The sequence below is a fragment of the Cotesia glomerata genome, linkage group LG2 (assembly GCF_020080835.1).
Source record: "Cotesia glomerata isolate CgM1 linkage group LG2, MPM_Cglom_v2.3, whole genome shotgun sequence".
Taxonomy (NCBI): domain Eukaryota; kingdom Metazoa; phylum Arthropoda; class Insecta; order Hymenoptera; family Braconidae; genus Cotesia; species Cotesia glomerata.
This window is the reverse complement of record NC_058159.1, coordinates 21,046,386-21,065,120: the sequence shown is the minus strand read 5'-3', so window position 1 is coordinate 21,065,120 and position 18,735 is coordinate 21,046,386. Positions and strand designations below refer to the sequence as shown.

The following is an 18,735-nucleotide window of genomic DNA, read 5'->3' as shown; positions in this document are numbered from 1 at the left end:
TTACATATATATATATATATATATATATATATATATATATGGTTATATATATATATATATATATATACTATATATATATATATATATTAGGGTGTGCCAAAAAGACGATGGCCTTTTGCTCTTAATTCAAAATATCTTAGAAGATGTCCCAAAAAAGCTCCTGTTAAAAGCGGAGCTCAAAATTCCAATTCTAAGATGTCCTCCATCGAACTTAAAGTTTTTCCGTTTAAATAACATGGGAAACATGATTTTTTATTAGTTTTTTGTCCTGCAAACTATGATGAAATTATTTTTTGAAAAAACGAATGGATGGACCTTGTTTATTATTAAATTTAGTAAAAAAAATTTTTTTGAGTCAAATTTCTATTTTCAATATTTGATTTGTTACATAGCTTTGAAATTCAAATTTCCGGTTTTTTGCATTTTTTATCTAAACTGTAAGAGTTAGACAAAAATGTTAAATGGCAAATTTGTAGTACTTTTAATATTCTATAAAAAAGTCAATTTTTTTATTTCATCAATAACAACAAAGTTACAGGCTCATGTATATTTATTTTTTCAAATTTTTGCTTTTACGAACTGAAGTATCGATAATTATACAAAAAATTTCGTGCAAATTTGTTAACACATCAAACTTACCACAAAGTCTGGTGAATAAGATGTTTCGTAAGATCAAATCATAAAATTTACAGACTAAGTCAGTCCTTGATTTATTTTTATGATTTTTCAACTATTTTATAAAATATCGATACTGCCATTCTAATACGTCGTATCCCACAAAATTTGACATATTGACTTTTTTTGAAAAATAGAATCACAGCAATATTACGCAAGTCATACTAAAAATTTAAAGGTATAATAGTTTAATAACTTTTTTTAAATAAATATTTTCATCCGTTGAATCCCATTTAATCAATGTTAAAAATAAACTGTTTTTACCGTCTGCTGTAAAATTTTATAAATCGGGATATGACATATTAGAATGGCAGTATCGGTATATTGATAAAGGACATAAAATATCATTAAGATATCAAAAGCAAATACAATTCACAATATAATTGCAGTTATTTTTAGTTCAATAATTTTTAATATTAGCTTAAAATGTGAGAATATTTATATTTTTACACTTCAATTGATATTTCGTTCACTATTTCAATATTCTAAAAATGATTTGTTCTGTTTTTCTGATTTGATCTGTTCACCCGAAAATTTAGCATTTTTTTTAAATCACTTAATTTTTTTGGCTAGTGTATTTCAATTTGATCAGTTCAACAAACTTCCTTATCACAAAAATAGTTTTTCTCCCCTCCGGGTGGAAAGCGTCAATTTTCTGCCCGCTGCGCTAAATGAAAATGCCGCTTTCCGCCTCCGTCGAGGAGAAAAATAGTATTCTCACCACGGGCAGGAAATAAGAAAGCCTCAGATTACATGTTTGTCGACCTCGGCTTCGCCTCGGTCAACAATTACATGTAATTTGAGACATTTCTTATTTTCCTGCCCTAGGTAAGAAATATACTATTTTTGAGCGAAGAAAAAATTGAAGATACTAAAATTTTCTAAGTTCAAACAAATTTTTACTTCTATCTCAATAATTTTCACTTTGTGTAAATTGCAAAAAAAATAATTTTAACTTTTTATTACTGCAAAAGTATATTTGTTTTAATCTATGAAATTCTGGAAAATATTAGAACAGAGTGAAAATAAATTGCTGATTAGGTAAGCATTAATTATTAAAAGATTGAAATTAGCAGCGAAAATATAGTGTGAGAAAAATTTTTGTTATAATAATAGAGTTTCAAAAGCAATACACGTGAGAAAAGAAATTATATGAAAAGTGTATAAATATATATATATATATATAAAATTGGAGGTGTGTGTCCCTACACGGAGAAAAAAATATCGTTAGAATAAGGATACGTATCGTTATTATGACTATACGTCGTATAGTCATTTTTTTTAGAGATATATGCTGTATAGCCAATTCAGCTATACAGCGGATCATTAAAATGACGATCCATATCATTATTTTAGCGTTACATTTAGTTAATTCAACTATACAGATCCTCACGTTAACAAAACAGTTACCTATTTTGACGAAACTACATTTATTGACAAGAGCTATACTTTGTATGCTGAAGTCAAACAAATGAATCCTTAAATCAGAAATCCGGATCGTTTTTTTAAGGAAACGTCATTTGAGGATACGTTGGATAGTTATTTTAACAATATTTTTTTTTCCGTGTATACTTCACTTTGCAGCCAAAACTACGCACCGCAGACGAATAGTGTTTATATGTGGCAATAGGTACAAGGTTCCCATCGTGCACTATGGTGGTTGCAAGTCGATAATTATAAGGGTGTAAAAGATACAGGGGTTGAAAAATGTTAACTTTAAAAATGTGAGACTATCATTGGTCTGAAATGGTCCGGACTGTTCTAGAAATTTCTGGAATGATCTAGAAAGCTTTAATATGTATATCAATGTTCTGATTGATCGAAATTGTTCTAGAAAATTCTAGAATGATCCAGAAATTTCTAGAAAGATCTGGAAAGTTCTAAAATCTACGTTTAGATTCTGATCGAATGAGAATGTTCTAGAAAATTCGAAAATGATCTGGGAAGTTCTAAAATCTAGGTTTGTATTCTGATCGAATGAGAATGTTCTAGAAAATTCTAGAATGATCTAGGAAATCCTAAAATAATATAGGAGGTTAAAAAATCTACGTTTAGGGAGCGTCCATAAACTACGTGGTCATATTTTAGCCCTTCTTAGACCCCTCCCACCCCTCATGTAGCTTAACGTAGCTTTTTCCGTGACCCCCCCCCTCCCCGCCCGATGAAACGTGGTTTTCTTACACAATATTTTCTGCACGGAAAAAAAAACATTGCTAAAATGACTATCCAACTTATCCTCAAATGACGTATCCTTACAATAACGATCCGGTTTTCTAATTTAAGGATTCATTTGTTTCACTTAAGCATACAGAGAATAGCTCTTGTAAATATATGTAGTTTCGTCAAAACAGGCAACTGTTTTGTCAACGTGAGGATCTGTATAGTTGAATCAACTAAATGTAAGGCCTAAAATAATGAAACGGATCGTCAATTTGATGATCCGCTGTATAGCTGAATTGGCTATGCAGCGTATCTCTAAAAAAAATGACTATACGGCGCATTATCAGAATAACGATACGTATCCTCATTCTAATGATATTTTTCTCTCCATGTGCTTTCTACTTTAAATTAATTAAAAAAAAGTTTATTTTGAAGGAATAATAATAATTTTTGCTTAATATATTAGGCCATCCAGCCACGTCTAAATCACCTATGTTACCGCAATATCATAAAAAAATTGCGTTAACATATAAAATTTTTCGAAAATTAAAAATAAATAAATGCATTGATGAAATAATTTATTAATATTTTATACAACTATATTAAGCCTTTTTGATGAATGATTGTTTAAAATATCATAGGATTTAATAACATTTAATAAATCATTTATTAAATACAATTTATTAACTTTTAATGAATAGTTGTTAACTATTTCTAGAGATCAATTAGCTGTTAATAAATGTACTTCCCTCAGAAAATTGAATTTATTAACAGTTCATTATTTTTGCAAACATTTTATTCATAATTCCTTAGAAAAAATTAGTATCCGTATTTCAAATAAAATTATTAAACAGTTATAAATTTATTTCACAAAATAATTTTCATGTGAAGAAAACTACGTAGCTTTGCTTTTACCTCCTCCCTCCCGTTACGTAGCTCAGCGTAGTATTCAAACCTATCCCTCCCTCCTCTCGACAAGGCTACGTGGTTTATGGACGCTCCCTTAGATTCTGATCGAATGAGAATGTTCTAGAAAATTCTAGAATGATCCAGAAACATCTAGAATGATCTGGAAAGTTCTAAAATCTACATTTAGATTCTGATCAATTGAGAATCTTCTAGAAAATTCTAAAATGATCGGGGAAGTTATAAGATCGACGTTTAGATTCTGATCGAATGAGAATGTTTTAGAAAATTCTAGAATGATCCAGAAATGTCTAGAATGATCTGAGAAGTTCTGATATGATATGAGAAGTTCTAAAATCTACGTTTAGATTCTGATCAAATGAGAATGTTCTAGAAGTTTCTAAAATGATTTAGGAAGTTATAAAATCTAAGTTTAGATTCTGATTGCATGAGAAAGTTCTAGAAAATTCTAGAATGATCTAAGAAGTTCTAAAATGATTTGGGAAGTTCTAAAATCTACGTTTAGATTCTGATCACATGTCTGTCTGTCCATCCATTCGTTTTTTTAAAAAATAATTTCATCATAGTTTGCAGAACAAAAAACTAATAAAAAATCATGTTTCCCATGTTATTTAAACGGAAAAACTTTAAGTTCGATGGAGGACATCTTAGAATTGGAATTTTGAGCTCCGCTTTTAACAGGAGCTTTTTTGGGACATCTTCTAAGATATTTTGGATTAAGAGCAAAAAAAAAAGTATCGTCTTTTTTTGGCACACCCTAATATATATATATATATATTAAACATTGTAAGTAAAGCTAATTTTACAAATCGAAAATAATGGAATATTGTATTTCGAGGCTCCCATTTACATAATAACATTATCTCCATTGCACCCAATGTATATAAGTAAAGCGAAGTAAAATGAGAAAACAGAGAATCTATTTTCCAATTCGAAATACGTTACAACCGCTTTTGCTGAGTTCACTGAGAATAAATTTAATTTTTTCTATCAAATAAAATATTGAGTGTTATATCTATATTCGTGCTCTTTGAAGTATAAACACGTTATAATAAATGGTATAGAATATATTAATTTTTTTAAATTTAAAAAAGTATAAAATATTATTCTTTTATTTTTTTTTTCACTTTTCAATTGTTCAGTTATTTTGTTGTAATTATACATGAAAAACAATATTCAATGGTTTTTAGTATAACGAAATGTAAAAAAAAATGTTATTGACTAAGATTTTATTGCATGGTCACTGTTATGATTACAGCTCTGGACATATTTCTGGACATATGATTTTTATATTTTTGCCTACGTGTTTTCATTTATATTTTTTTTCTTGGAGAAGTTGACCTATTCATGTAGTCACAGAAGTCAGTCCAGTGTTCTATAACGCTCACTACTAATTCAGCACATCTAATCTTGCTTATTTTTGCCATAAAGCTGACTACTATGTTAAATAGTAACAGTTCGTATCTATTTATTCCAGTGTAACTTATATCTTGTGAAGGTATTAAAACATTTTATTTTTATTATTATTTACAAAAATCTTTTCCGTTTGAATGATGGCATTAGTAAATCAACAAATATTCAATACTATACAAAATAAATAAATCTCGATAGATGTTAAAATATTGAAAGGTAAATTTGGTCAGTTGAATATGATAATTGTGACAATATTGTATCGATTTATCAAATATTAATAAAATTGGAAAATTAAAAGAAACACCTGGAAAAAAATTATAAAAACGGTAGACCCTGAAGGCCATCCCTGCAACTTCTCATTAATTCCATACCTAGGTGCTTAAAATTGCACTAATGATGTTTTTGTATTATGTATTACAGTTTATGTACAGTTTATGTATTACAGTTTATGTATTATTTTGAGCTCTCCGAGCTTAAAGAGATAGCTTTTCTATGCTTTTGAGCTCAAAAGTCTGATAGAAGTTTCATAGAACAATATTTTTTAAATTTTCAAACCGCAATAACTTTTGAACGAATCAACCGATTTTCACGCAGTTGGCGGCACTCGACGCAATTTTTTCAGCCTCATGAAGAATCTTCAAATTTGAATCGATAAAACTAAGAAATTTGGAGTAATTCTGAAGTAACATTTTTGTCGGTTTTCTTTCGTTCACGATATCTCTTGAACGAATTGACCGATTTTGACCGGCTTGACGGCGATCGATGTAATTTTTTTATGTTAATAGCTGATTAGTTTTTTAAATTGATCAGTGAAGCCGTTTAAAAGTTATTCCAAAACATATCGGAGTTACGTTAAAAAAACACTTGTTTCCAAATATTTCGTCGAGGATATCTCTCGAACCAATCAACCGATTTCTACGTTCTTGGCGGCGATCGACGCGGTTTTTTGAGTTCTAAAAATTATTCTATTTCATCAAAAACGATCCGGAAAGAAATGTCGTAGTTATGTGAAAAAAACACTTTTTTCGGTTTTCTTTCGTTCACGATATCTCTCGAACGAAGCAACCGATTTTGACCGGATTATCGGCGATCGACGTGGTTTTTCAAGGTTAAGGTAGGTAGGCCTAAAAAGCAAAAATTCAAGAAATCTCCTTAACTCCGTATAGAAGTATTTAAATACATAATACACACGCTGTTAAAATTTAGAGACGATTTACCACTTCTAACCGAAGATAATTGCAATTGAAAATGACATTTTTACACAGATGGTATGGGAAAAGAGAGAGAAAACCGCGAAGTTTTATTATTTTTGTATTGAAGAAATTTTAATAATTTCACGAGAAACTAATATTACTGAGATTAATACATGTATAATTACCCTACAAAATTCTGGAATTCCCTACCACATAGTTATTGAGAAATCATTGATAAACTAGTAAAGTAAACAAATAAAGTCAAGCGTGGAAGTAAGTGAGCGATAGCCCGTAAGAGAGGCGACACTAGCGAATGAAAGAGACAGCAGTAGCATAAACTATAGGTTGGGAAAGAACTACCTTAAGGGCGGATTACTTTGTGTAGTTAATTGATAAAGTCGGTTACAAGTTATTCCAAAAAAACCACTTTCAAAAAAAAATTTTTTTCTTAATTTTTTTGAGATTTTTCAAAATTTCTCAAAATCTATCGATCCGAATCGGTTCAAATTCACAGGAAATCTAAGTTTGAGAGAACTCTTTAGAACGCCGTTTGGTAGGTTCCAATCGGTTTAGTCGTTCAAAAGTTATAAGCCAGTCACACACACACACACACACACACACACACACACACACACACACACACACACACACACACACACACACACACACACACACACACACACACACACACACACACACACACACACACACACACACACACACACACACACACACACACACACACACACACACACACACACACACACACACACACACACACACACACACACACACACACACACACACACACACACACACACACACACACACACACACACACACACACACACACACACACACACACACACACACGCGCGCGCGCGCGCGCACATACACGCACACGCACACATACAGATATAGTGACAACATCGCAGGGGTAGTCAGGGAAACTGCCTATCACCTTAAAACATCGAGATCTGATGAAAACTCGATTTTTGCAAAACGGGGTAAAAACAATAACTTCCCGATTTTTGAAAATCTTCGATTTTCTTAGTGGGAATTTAAGAATTCTTCGGGTATCATATTTTGAATACGCGTTATAAAAATATCATTTTTAGTGTGATTTTAAAACAAAAGCATTTATCAAAAACTTTAAAATCTATTGAAAACAATTTTTAAATGAAATGGGCTGTACTAAAAAATTATTAATACTAAAAATATAGAAGCTCGATATTTGTAACAAATTAATTTGATGATCATCTATCAAATTTTCAACTGCTCACACAGATATAGTATATTCGCGACGCGTTTTCACTCGAGTAATCAAACGTTTGAAGTATCAATCATTACGAACGTTTGACGAGTAATCCGTGATGTGGAATGACGCGCTAAAAAGTTCTAAAAAATATTTGATTATGATTAGTTTTATCGCGATCTGATCGAACACAAAAGTTTAAATTATTGATGGATAAAAAATAGTAAATAATAATTATAATTAGCATATACTCACTTGTAAGAAACCTCCAAGACAGTGAGTAGCATTAGCGAGTACTCCAACTTTAAATTTTTTGAATCGTACCCTAAGGATCCAGTCTCGAGGAGTGCCACGAAAGGCTCGAAACCGATACCAACAAGTTAAAGGTTTACCCCAAGTCCCAGAAGTAACAGCTGGGCTAGAAACATCTTCATAGATATCGACAGTTTTATTGCAATGATCTCGTTCTGCTGCAAAAGAAATGAAAGAAAATATAATGTAAAAAAAATGCAATTATCATTCGGTTTGACAAAAATCCAGGTAAGTAATATTGTAAATCCAGAAAAAATAATGAGATCCATTGAAAATAAATTGAATAAAGTATAGTAGCGATTCAGTATATTGTGGAGAGAAAAGTAAAGTGTCGGAATGTCGTGTAATTCGAAGCGTGACGATGCATGCACGTATATCCAAGTAATAAGACCGACATGACGCGTCGAGCGCCACATGGAACGTGATGCTGAAAGCCGCTGTCGCCCAAGCACGTTTGCTCTTCAATCGTTTTCTATTTTATATTCTTTTCTTTTTATTTTTATTTTTATTTTTATTTTAAACTTGAAACCTCTTTACGTCTTTTTCTTCTTATGACCCATCATTTTTTCAGTATTTTCTTATTTTTTTTAATAGGGCTTCTTCCAAACTTACCGGAGAATTTAACCGTTTGTAATTTCCATTGATGTTCATTTCGTGAGGTTGAGTAAGCGGATGAGGTCAGCGTAGAAAAGCAAAGCTCGTGTTTTCGCTGAAAGCCCGAATAACGGTCAAGTACAGTGTAGCTTTCAAACATGCAGAATAAAATAGAATAAATAGGAACAGCAAGAAGAGTATCCGAAGAAAAAGAAGAAGAAGAAGAAGAAGAAGAACAAGAACAAAAGATAATGAGTCCTGGGAGAATTTCGGTAAGAAAGAAATCGATATTCGACCTCCTCGTTACATTGTCAAGCGTCAAAAGCTAACATAGCCTCTCTCTTCCTTCCTTTCATTTCTGCTGATTGAATGAAAAAAAGAAAAAAAATCTGTTTTTTTTTTTCTTTCAATTGACTGTACAAAAATCAACAATAAAAATATAACGATGGGTAACTTTATTAGTTTAATTATATTAAATCTGGTTTATAGTTAAATGAATTGGGCTGACTTGATTTGTACTTGGATTTTATTTTACGATTTAAAACTATAATTTTGGTGTTATGTAGATGTTTAATGTCACACAAAAGTCGAGTGAAGAATAATAAATCGATCGTAAAAATAGTACCGGAGATGATATAAAATTCAGTAGTTGCGCACGGTCAGCCACAGCTATACTACTATAAAACATGAACGAGGTACGCGGTTTATTTTACAAGTCAATTCATCAAGTATTTGAGCAGTAGACGTGCTAGTATGGGGTGAGGACTTTGTCGCACATTTTAAACTATGTTAGAAAGTGCATCCTATCAAATATTTACATTGTCAACATTTATAATGTATTGTAATAATAAAATAATAGTATTAATTTATAATACAAACAAAAAAAAATTGAACTAAGCTTACTTTTTCAAACTCTTATCACTAGTAATTAAAATTTATTGCAAAATATGAAACACTTTATATCCATTATTTTTTTTATATACAAGATTAACGTGATGAAAAAATAAATAAATTATAAAAGTTGTAGAGGAAATAACTAGTAAAATTTTCCTTTTTCAAGCGAACATAAAATGAAAAAAAAAAAAAAAAGTTTTTGTTTTGTGTAAAAGTCTGCAACATCACAAATGCGGGTCACTGACGATCGATAGATTTACTTTTTTTTTCTTTTTGCATTATTTTCATTTCTTTTTTATTTCGCTCTATCAGCATCTTCCTTCGCCTCCAATAATTTTTTGCTTTAGTTATTTGTTGTATTATTTTTTTCTCCTCGCGTTGTGGTGCGCAAGCAGCTATAGTCACTTATTACATGCCTTCAGGCCATGCTAGCAATATAATAAATGCGAGGGGATGAAAAGCGCATCGTATGGATGAACGATAGTACCCTGCAGAGCATAAAATAATGTTAATAAAGCGTTGGCTTTCTTTTCAGTTAAATGATAAAAAAAAAAATCATTTAACTCTATTCCCATATTAAAATTTTTAATTCCCTTACTATCATAATATTATTATTTTCCTCCATTTCATTTCAATTTATATTCATATTGCTATCGATAAATTATAATTAAAACGGTAATATTATGAGCCAATGAATTTTCCCTCTCATGTAACCAATTAAAATGATTTTAAAAAATCAATATTATGCTGAACGGGAATATACAACCACCGGAATTTGGTGTATTTTGTTGGCTCATTATTAATATTATGTAGACATATTCATATAAAAAACAATTTTGGTACTGCAGAAATAACATGCGCGAACTAAATGACAAGAATTGCTGGTGTACATCAGAATCGACTGACCGCATGCCAGAAGGGAATAGCTTCCAAAAAATTTTCATACACCTAAAATACCACAAGCGTGACGAGAATGTCGTTTACATATCAGATATACACGAAAATTTCATTGCTAAATTCTCTCAATATTAATTTATTTTTGTACAATTTGCTGGTAATTTTTCTTTATATTAACTGTCTTTTTTATGTATTATTGAATGAATGTTATTTTTATTTGTTCGGTTCTATTAAAGAATGGAACTTGAGAAAAACTGCACAATAAACATAAAAAAGTGGCTACACTTATTTAAATTTGGATTTAATAACTATTATTTACATTTTTCACTTTTTATTTTAGAAAAATTTTGCTAGGCTCTAAAATTCAGCATTTAGAAATATAATTCTATTTCAGATGCTAAATAGCCTTTTTTCTGTGTACATAGAAAAAAATAATCGGTATCTGCTACTGATTTTTTCGGTGCAGGCTACCGATTACCAATTTTTGAAAATTTCTTATCTTCTTAACGAGAAGTTAAATTCTCACTTCTTAATGAATAAAAAAAAGAACTTCATTTGAGATACAAATAACACTTACTTAAATACAAAATATTAAAAATGAGGAGTATTTATTAGGTATTTTTTGATTATAAATTTTTATTAAATTAAATACCTTTTGGTAGCCGCAATCGAAAAAATCGGTATAGATTCTGTTTAGAAACTAACCGAGAAATATCATCCAAGTCCCAAAAAATTATTTTGTATGTGAATATATATACAGGGTGTCCCAAAAGTCACGGACGCCATTATAGCATCTGATGAAAAAAATAATTCTGAGACGAAAAGTCCTTAGCCATTTTTCAATTAACCGCATAGATAATTAATTATTAATTAAAAATAACGTCTCTTTATTTGTTAGAGAGAGAGCGCCAGTGTCCAGTAAAGTATGTGCCAAACAAAGACACAACTAACTGTATGACTAACTAGTTTCTATAGCTAACGTAGTAATACATACCCGTGTAAAAAAAAAAGTTCCGGAAACATTCCTCAGAAAAGTTCCGATTATGAGACGATCCGGAACTTTTCCGGAATTTCTCCGGAACTCTTTAGAAACAATATTAAAAAAATTTCACTTACAAACTTTTGAAAACCTAAAAATTTGAAATTCTTAAAATTTTTGAGGAACTTCTCCGGAACTTTTGCGGAACTTTTTCGGAATTTTTTAGAAACAACCTTTAAAAAGTTTACTTACAAATTTTTGAGTAACCAAAAATTTAAAATTCTTAAAATTTTTGAGGAACTTTTGCGGAACTTTTGCGGAACTCTTTGGAAACAACATTAAAAAAGTTTACTGACAAACTTTTGAGTAACCAAAAATTTTAAATTCTTGAAATTTTTAAGGAACTTCTCCGAAACTTTTCCGAAACTTTTGCGGAACTCTTTAGAAACAGTTAAAAAAATTTACTTAAAAAAGTTCGCAAAAGTTCCGGAAAAGTTCCTCAAAAATTTTAAGAATTTCAAATTTTTGGTTACTCAAAAATTTGTAAGTAAACTTTTTTAATGTTGTTTCCAAAGAGTTCCGGAAAAGTTCCGCAAAAGTTCCGGATCGTCTCATAATCGGAACTTTTCTGAGGAATGTTTCCGGAACTTTTTTTTTTACACGGGTATTTACTTACACATTCACACGTGCAAGCGTCTTCGTTGGAACGCACTTGACTTGACACTAGTGCTCTCTCTCTAACGCATAAAAAGACGTTATTTTAATTAATAATTAATTATCTATGCGTCTGATTAAAAAATGGCTAAGGACTTTTCGTCTCAAAATTATTTTGTTTATCAGATGCTACAATGCCGTCCGTTACTTCTGGGACACTCTGTATGTATATATATATGAAAAATATATAAAAATGCATGTGGGTACTCAAATGAAAGCTATTGATGAGTGTAACATCGGGATGAGCTTATATCTTTGAAAATATCATTAGTTAAGAAATGACCTTGTATCTTGTGAGCTATTGACATTTTTAAAGGTATAAGCTCATCCCGACATTACACTCATCGAGACCTTTCATTTGAGTACCCACATCAATATTTCATATATATATATATATATATATATATATGAAATATTGATGTGGGTACTCAAATGAAAGCTCGTTATGATTGTAATATCGGGATGAGCTTATATCTTTATAAATGTCAATAGTTAAGAAAATAAAGTACACTTTAACGAAAATCATTATATAATTAAGCAAAATTTTATTTATTATAGTTCGCAATTCTTGGCAGTCACATAGGGACTGTAGGTTGCTAGTTTTGATAATTTGTGCATTGAATTTCTTCAACAGAATGCATAACTTGAACAGGTCAATGAGTTTATTTCATCTGCTAGCTTTAAGAATATCATTTAATTCAATGCAGAAGAAAAATTACATGTAGTCAAGCTGATTCGGTGCATTTCAAAATACGATACCTGGAGCATATCAACTGGAGCAAAGAGTATACTCTCTTTAATTGCAATTGTTAAAGGGAAAATTTTAATTTAAATAATTATGATTAATAATTAGTTTAAGGGGGTATTCTGGTCTAGAAATTTGAAAAAATCGATTTTTTTTTTTTGCATATTTTCAAAGTTTAGACCCTTAAAAATATGTCCTTAAATGGATTTTTCAAAATTCGAATTATTTTCGAAGATACAGTCGATTTCAAGAATCCACAACACATGTACTGCCCAACTGGTTCGTCAAGCTGGTGTAAATGGCAACAAGCCTCAGCTGAGAACACTCTTGAAGAGTTTGTCCACGAACATCCCCCCCTGGATGAAAAAGTACTGAAAGTAATTGAGCCCATTTATACCAGTTTATCGTCTGACGATTTACTACATCGATGTTTGGGATCCGAAACTCAAAATAACAATGAATCGCTCAATTCATTAATATGGACTTTTGCTCCCAAGCATATTCACGCTGGATCTCAAACAATTCAAATTGCGAATTATTTAGCTGTTGCCATTTTTAATGAAGGTTATTTACCCATCTTAAAAATGATGGAACTTATGGGCATCACCGTTGGTACTGAAGCTCATTCATTTGCTATCAGACGTAACGAAGTTCGGATTGAGCGCTCTGAGCTACGAGCTACTGCTGCTTCCAAAGAAGGCAGAACAGCTCGATTAGCTGAAAGAACTTCACAAAACATCGAATATGAAGTTGAGGAAGGCCCAATGTATGGATCTGGAATCGCCGATTAATCCAAAGTGAGTATTGAATGTTATTATACGAGTTATTCTACTATAATTGTTTCTCAAACTTTAAACGCGTTTTTCTCAAAACTACTTTTTTGAAGTGGTTGACATGATATCTCAAGTTCTACCCGACCGATTCTTTTGAAATTTGTTGGGAATCTTCTTTATATATCTTTCTATCGCGTCTGTCTTGGATTTTAAAAAATTTCAATTTGGAGTATTTTTAAAAAATTCGAAAAGGTCAAAAAAAGGGGGTAAAAAAAAATTGATATTTCATGTCGACGCCATTTTGTGAATTTTTTTTTTTCTTGACTAAGGTCAACGCGATAGCGACATCTTTACAGATTGAGAATTTTTCAAATTTTTTTGTTTCAGATCACTACAAGGGCTGGAATCATGTCAACCAGGGTGCACCGTTTTTTTTGTAGCCCCCACTTCACCGACCTGTAATTTGTCCAATTTATCATTTTTTTTTTTTTTCAATTTTTTTTTATATTCTTGAAACGTTAATAAACATCATATAAAAAAACCGATCGTAAAAATGTTCTTAATTTTTTTTTTATGTTAGTTTGAAAAATGCCTAAAATCTAGGCTTCTAGACCAGAATACCCCCTTAAAGCTTCATTGTATTCAAAATTTTTTTTTGAAAATCTTAGATTTTTTGAAAATAATGTTTTTTAAAAATTTGGCGTTGAAACTTGTTTTAGACAGATAAAAATTTAAATATACATTCAATCCGAATTTAATCCCGATTTTTTGTCTACTACACTGCGCTACAATTGCTTTTAGTTCATTCGGAAATGCATCCACGCTAACGCAAATTTTTAATTTTTTAAATATTTTTTACTAGCTTAGATAGTAGCTATTATTATTACTGATTAAAATAAAAATAGCTATTATTACTGATTACCATCATAATAGTAGTATAGTAACCATCAGGATGGTAACTACTACAATTCAGATGGTTTACATAATTATTTAAATAATATTTACTACTATCGAATTCAGTTAATAGATTTTACCATAACTAGATAGTAAACTCTACTATAAAGTTTTCTCCGTGTGCTGATTGTACTAATTACAATCGCCGGATAGTTGCATTTATCATCTTAACTTTGCAAAAATTAATAACCATCCGGCATAGTAGAAGCTACAAAATAAGGATGTTTACCGTTAACATAAAATTCTCTCCGTGTGATAATCGGTAGCCTGCACCGAAAAAATCGGTAGACTCTACCGAAAATAATCGGTATCTGCTACCGATTTTTTTCGGCAGCAGCTACCTATTTTTTTTCGGTAGCAGCTGCCGATTTTTTCGGGAGCCTCTACCGAAAAAATCGGTAGCCTCTACCGAAAAAAATCGGTATCCTCTACCGATTATTTTTTTCCGTGTATATGCATTTGTTATATAAAATTTGAAAAGATGAAGGAAGAAAAAAAGTTTTTATTCAGGCTGGCGCTTAATTTATTTTCTATTTTTAAGCTCAGTGAGTCTATAAATATTGAATCCAAAAACGAAAAAAAATTAAATTCGTAACGATTTTAAAAATTAAAAAAAAAAAAAGTGTGTGTGTACTTATGTACGCACGTTAGAAGTTATACTTCTTTGACGTAACAAGATAAAAATCTTTCTAAATATTTTATCTATCGCGTTATCCTACGTTTGTAGAAAAAACGACACTAATAATAGAAAAAAAGGTATTTAATACATTGAAAGTTTTATTATAACGCATTGTCTAGTTAAATAAAGTTTATTTAAATATCATAAAAAAATTATTTCTACATAATCAAAAAAATCTGGAAATTGGTTGACCGTGCAGGCCAACCCTAGAACTTCCTGCTAAGTTTGCATTTCAAGCACCTTAAAATGTGTTTTTTGATTATTTGAGCTTTTCAAGCTCAAAGCGCAGTGTATTTATTAAACAACTGTAACTTTTGAATGCGTCGTTTGATTTTGTTATTTGAAAAAGCATTCAGTGCAGTTTTTAAAGCACAAAAAGAAAATGTACAAGTTTTTATTGATCGGTTGAAGAAACTGAAATATTTTTCAAAAATACCGAAAAAAAAAATTTTGTGAATTTCTAAACAATTATAACTTTTAAATCCGTCGTTCGATTTTCATTTTAAAAAAAGCATTGGACGCAGTTTTTAAGCAAAAAAATGTATACATGGTTTCATTATGATTTTTTCGTCCGCTTTAAAGTTATTTTTAAAAAACATAAAAATTCAAATTTTTTTTTTAATTTCTTCGGAATGGCTTGATGAATTAACTCTTAAATCTAATTAGATCTACGTTTTGATAGACCCTTTCGAATGACGTGTCGTAGAACTCGATCGGTTGATTCGTTTCTGAGAAACCGTACGACAAAAATTTATTGACACACACACACACACACACGGTCGGACACCTCGGTGGGAATAATCAGAATGGCTTTCTGGGACCTTAAAACGTGGACATCCGATGAAAACTGGACTTTTAAAAATTGGACTGAAATCAATAACTTAATAAAAATTTTCAATTTTCTTAGCGGGAAGTTAAAAATATATATTTACATGAAATATCGTGAATACAGTAGCCAGTTCTCACGCAAACATACGCAGATGTACTTATTTTTATTTTTTTGGTAACTTTTTTAAAAAACTAAAATGTTGAGTAGCGAACTTCAGGGTGTCGGTTTTTCGTGACGGTGTGCGCGCGCATCGTAAAAATTTACCTTCATCATTTTTGCCTAACGCGCCAAAAGAAGTATAACTTCAAAACTGGTGTAACTCTATTATACATATTTCGGTTTCAACAATCCGGTTCATTAAAAAGATATTGACTACAAATAAGTTAATTATTCTGAAATTGTCATGAATGAATATCGCATAAAAATGTCATTTTAATTTAAACATGATGCACTCCAAAATAGTCAGTGAAATATAACCCTTTGGGAAATAGATTGTAAAACTTTTCTTTACGATTAAACACATCAAACACATAATGCACTTGTCATTATATTTAAAACTTCCTATATTAACATTTCATATTTATTTATAAGTTAACCGCGACGTTAACATGTCCAAGTTTTCTTCGCTAAAACTTTCGAGTTGGTTTAGATATATATTATATATCTAAACTATCTTTACATATATATATATATATATATATATATATATATATATATATATATATATATATATATAATACTGAAATTTTAACGCGAGCATTAAATATTACAACTATCCGAGGATTCTGGAAGGTATGCTCTACGTGAAACTTTTGAGTTCAATACACGTCTGAACAGCACCCTATATAACTTGTGATCCTTTCCACTTTGTAAAATCCTGGCTAAATCCAAGAGGACTCTGTTAGAATTTGCATAGGAATGAGGCAAAAGATTAAAATGCCCTAGCATGTCAATTAGTGTGGAGAAAGGACCCTGCATTTCAACGAATCTGTGAACCGAGTCTACATGCATACTATACATAAGTAGTATAATGTTTTGTATAGTCAGCCTCAGATGCTTACGGGACTTTCGTAATCTGCGCGTACTAAATTAGGCCGCACAGCTGAGCTACGGCTTAAGCCGACCTTTCAAAGAATAACATAATCCTTCTATACTGCTTTATGTCACCATAATAATATTCATGAAAAATTCATTATAGTATCCGTTATGTCAGAAAATGTTGAAAATAAGATGATTAATAATAATAATTACAAATAACAATAGGGGTACGACATCCCTCTAAGTCGGTTATTAGTTTTTTTGACTTTTTACTATTTAATTAATTTACTTTATTTCTACTTTGAAAAAATCTATTAAAATTTTGACAAAAAACTTTTTCCTCATTGTTATTGCCCTTATTGCAATGGAGTCATTCAGAATTTAAGAAACCATGGATCAGTGCAAAAATCGTAAAAATTGGTCTCATCATTTCTGTGCAGGTATTGATGAAGATTATTCCGATGAATACATTTATCATTATTGTAAAACATAATTAACCGATTATCAATATTTGACGTTTGATTTTTTGTTTAAGAGTTTAATTATTGCTACATTTTTACAAATTGATCATAAATTATAATTAATATTATTATTGAATTCTTACACATGAGAACATAAATAGATTGATTGGAAATTCATTAAGTACTGGATGAATATTCTTAATTTATTAACAATTGTTTTTGTGAAGAAGGAAGGAGAAGCGGGGTGGTGGAGGGGCGTCGCGAGCAGCGAGAGCCAGCACCGTGGGACTCACCGACGCAAAGAGCGAACGATGGACGCGAGCCACCGCTACCGCGACCGCGTACGATTGCCTTTGTTACGGCGACTTAATTTGTATTATTAGAGTATTATTATTTTTATTATTATTATCAATAAATACTTGAGAATTATACATTATTACATATTGTATACAATACTATTATTACATAGAAACAATTATTATGTTAATAAGTTTTATGATGTTTACGACGATTATTATTGTTTATCACGACGGTTATTATTTATGGTGACTGATTTATTTATCATGACGATTATCATTGTTTATCACATCAATTATTATAAACTTTAATTATTATATTATTTTAGTTGTTATTGTTATTATTTAGTTTATTATTGTTATGATTAAAATTACTGTAACTTTTGATGATATTATCAGTTTGAAGAGTGTGCAAAATTATTATTTCTCGCGCGAGTTTAGTGAGGAAGAAAATAATTTGAAATAATTAAAAATAAAGAATAAATAGTTAGAATTTGGCCGACCGAAAAGATGGAAAATGAAGGAATACCTATTGGGACTTAAAATAATTACGATTGACATCACAATGAAATTATTCGAAGGAAAATAAAAAGTTAGAAAATTTCCGCTGATTGTTGAACTTGCGCGGGCCTCGATAGAAGGCAACGAGGGAAAAACTTCTCATGTCCACGCGGGTTCAAAAGTATGTTAAGTTCCGCCCGAAAAACTGTAATCAATGCTTTCTCGGAGAATTACTCGGCAGAGGACCATTCCGCCAGCAATTCGAGAGGATACCACTCTACCTAGAGTCCGACCGAGACATAGGTAAGTACTGTATACCTACCCGACAAAAGTACGACTCCCCGTATCAAGGCCTTCAGCTGAGGTACGTCAAGTGACTATATTATCTAGTCGAGTAGGTGGGGACGACTGTGAGACCATTCGCTCGTTCTCTGAGACAGCGTAGG

The 18,735-nt window shown here is 30.9% G+C and overlaps 2 protein-coding genes across 5 annotated transcripts in view; one reads left to right on the top strand and one right to left on the bottom strand.

The window, feature by feature from the left end:
- LOC123259339 overlaps positions 1–18,735 on the bottom strand; it is a 108,717-nt gene that overhangs the window by 54,821 nt on the left and 35,161 nt on the right. For 3 of the 4 annotated variants that reach the window (XM_044719758.1, XM_044719756.1, XM_044719757.1), the window contains exon 3: positions 7,879–8,093. In XM_044719758.1, the coding sequence (XP_044575693.1) occupies positions 7,879–8,093 (215 nt within the window). The remainder of the gene's footprint in view (positions 1–7,878; positions 8,094–18,735) is intronic. The other variant, XM_044719760.1, reaches the window with a different exon arrangement.
- LOC123259369 lies at positions 13,017–14,053 on the top strand. The gene is made up of 2 exons (XM_044719821.1): positions 13,017–13,555; positions 13,919–14,053. The coding sequence occupies exon 1, from the start codon at positions 13,022–13,024 to the stop codon at positions 13,547–13,549; it is 528 nt and encodes a 175-aa protein (XP_044575756.1). The 5' UTR covers positions 13,017–13,021; the 3' UTR covers positions 13,550–13,555; positions 13,919–14,053.

Coding starts and splice junctions, on each gene's coding strand:
- LOC123259369 (XM_044719821.1), top strand. CDS start 13,022: ATGTACTGCCCAACTGGTTCGTCAAGCTGGTGTAAATGGCAACAAGCC.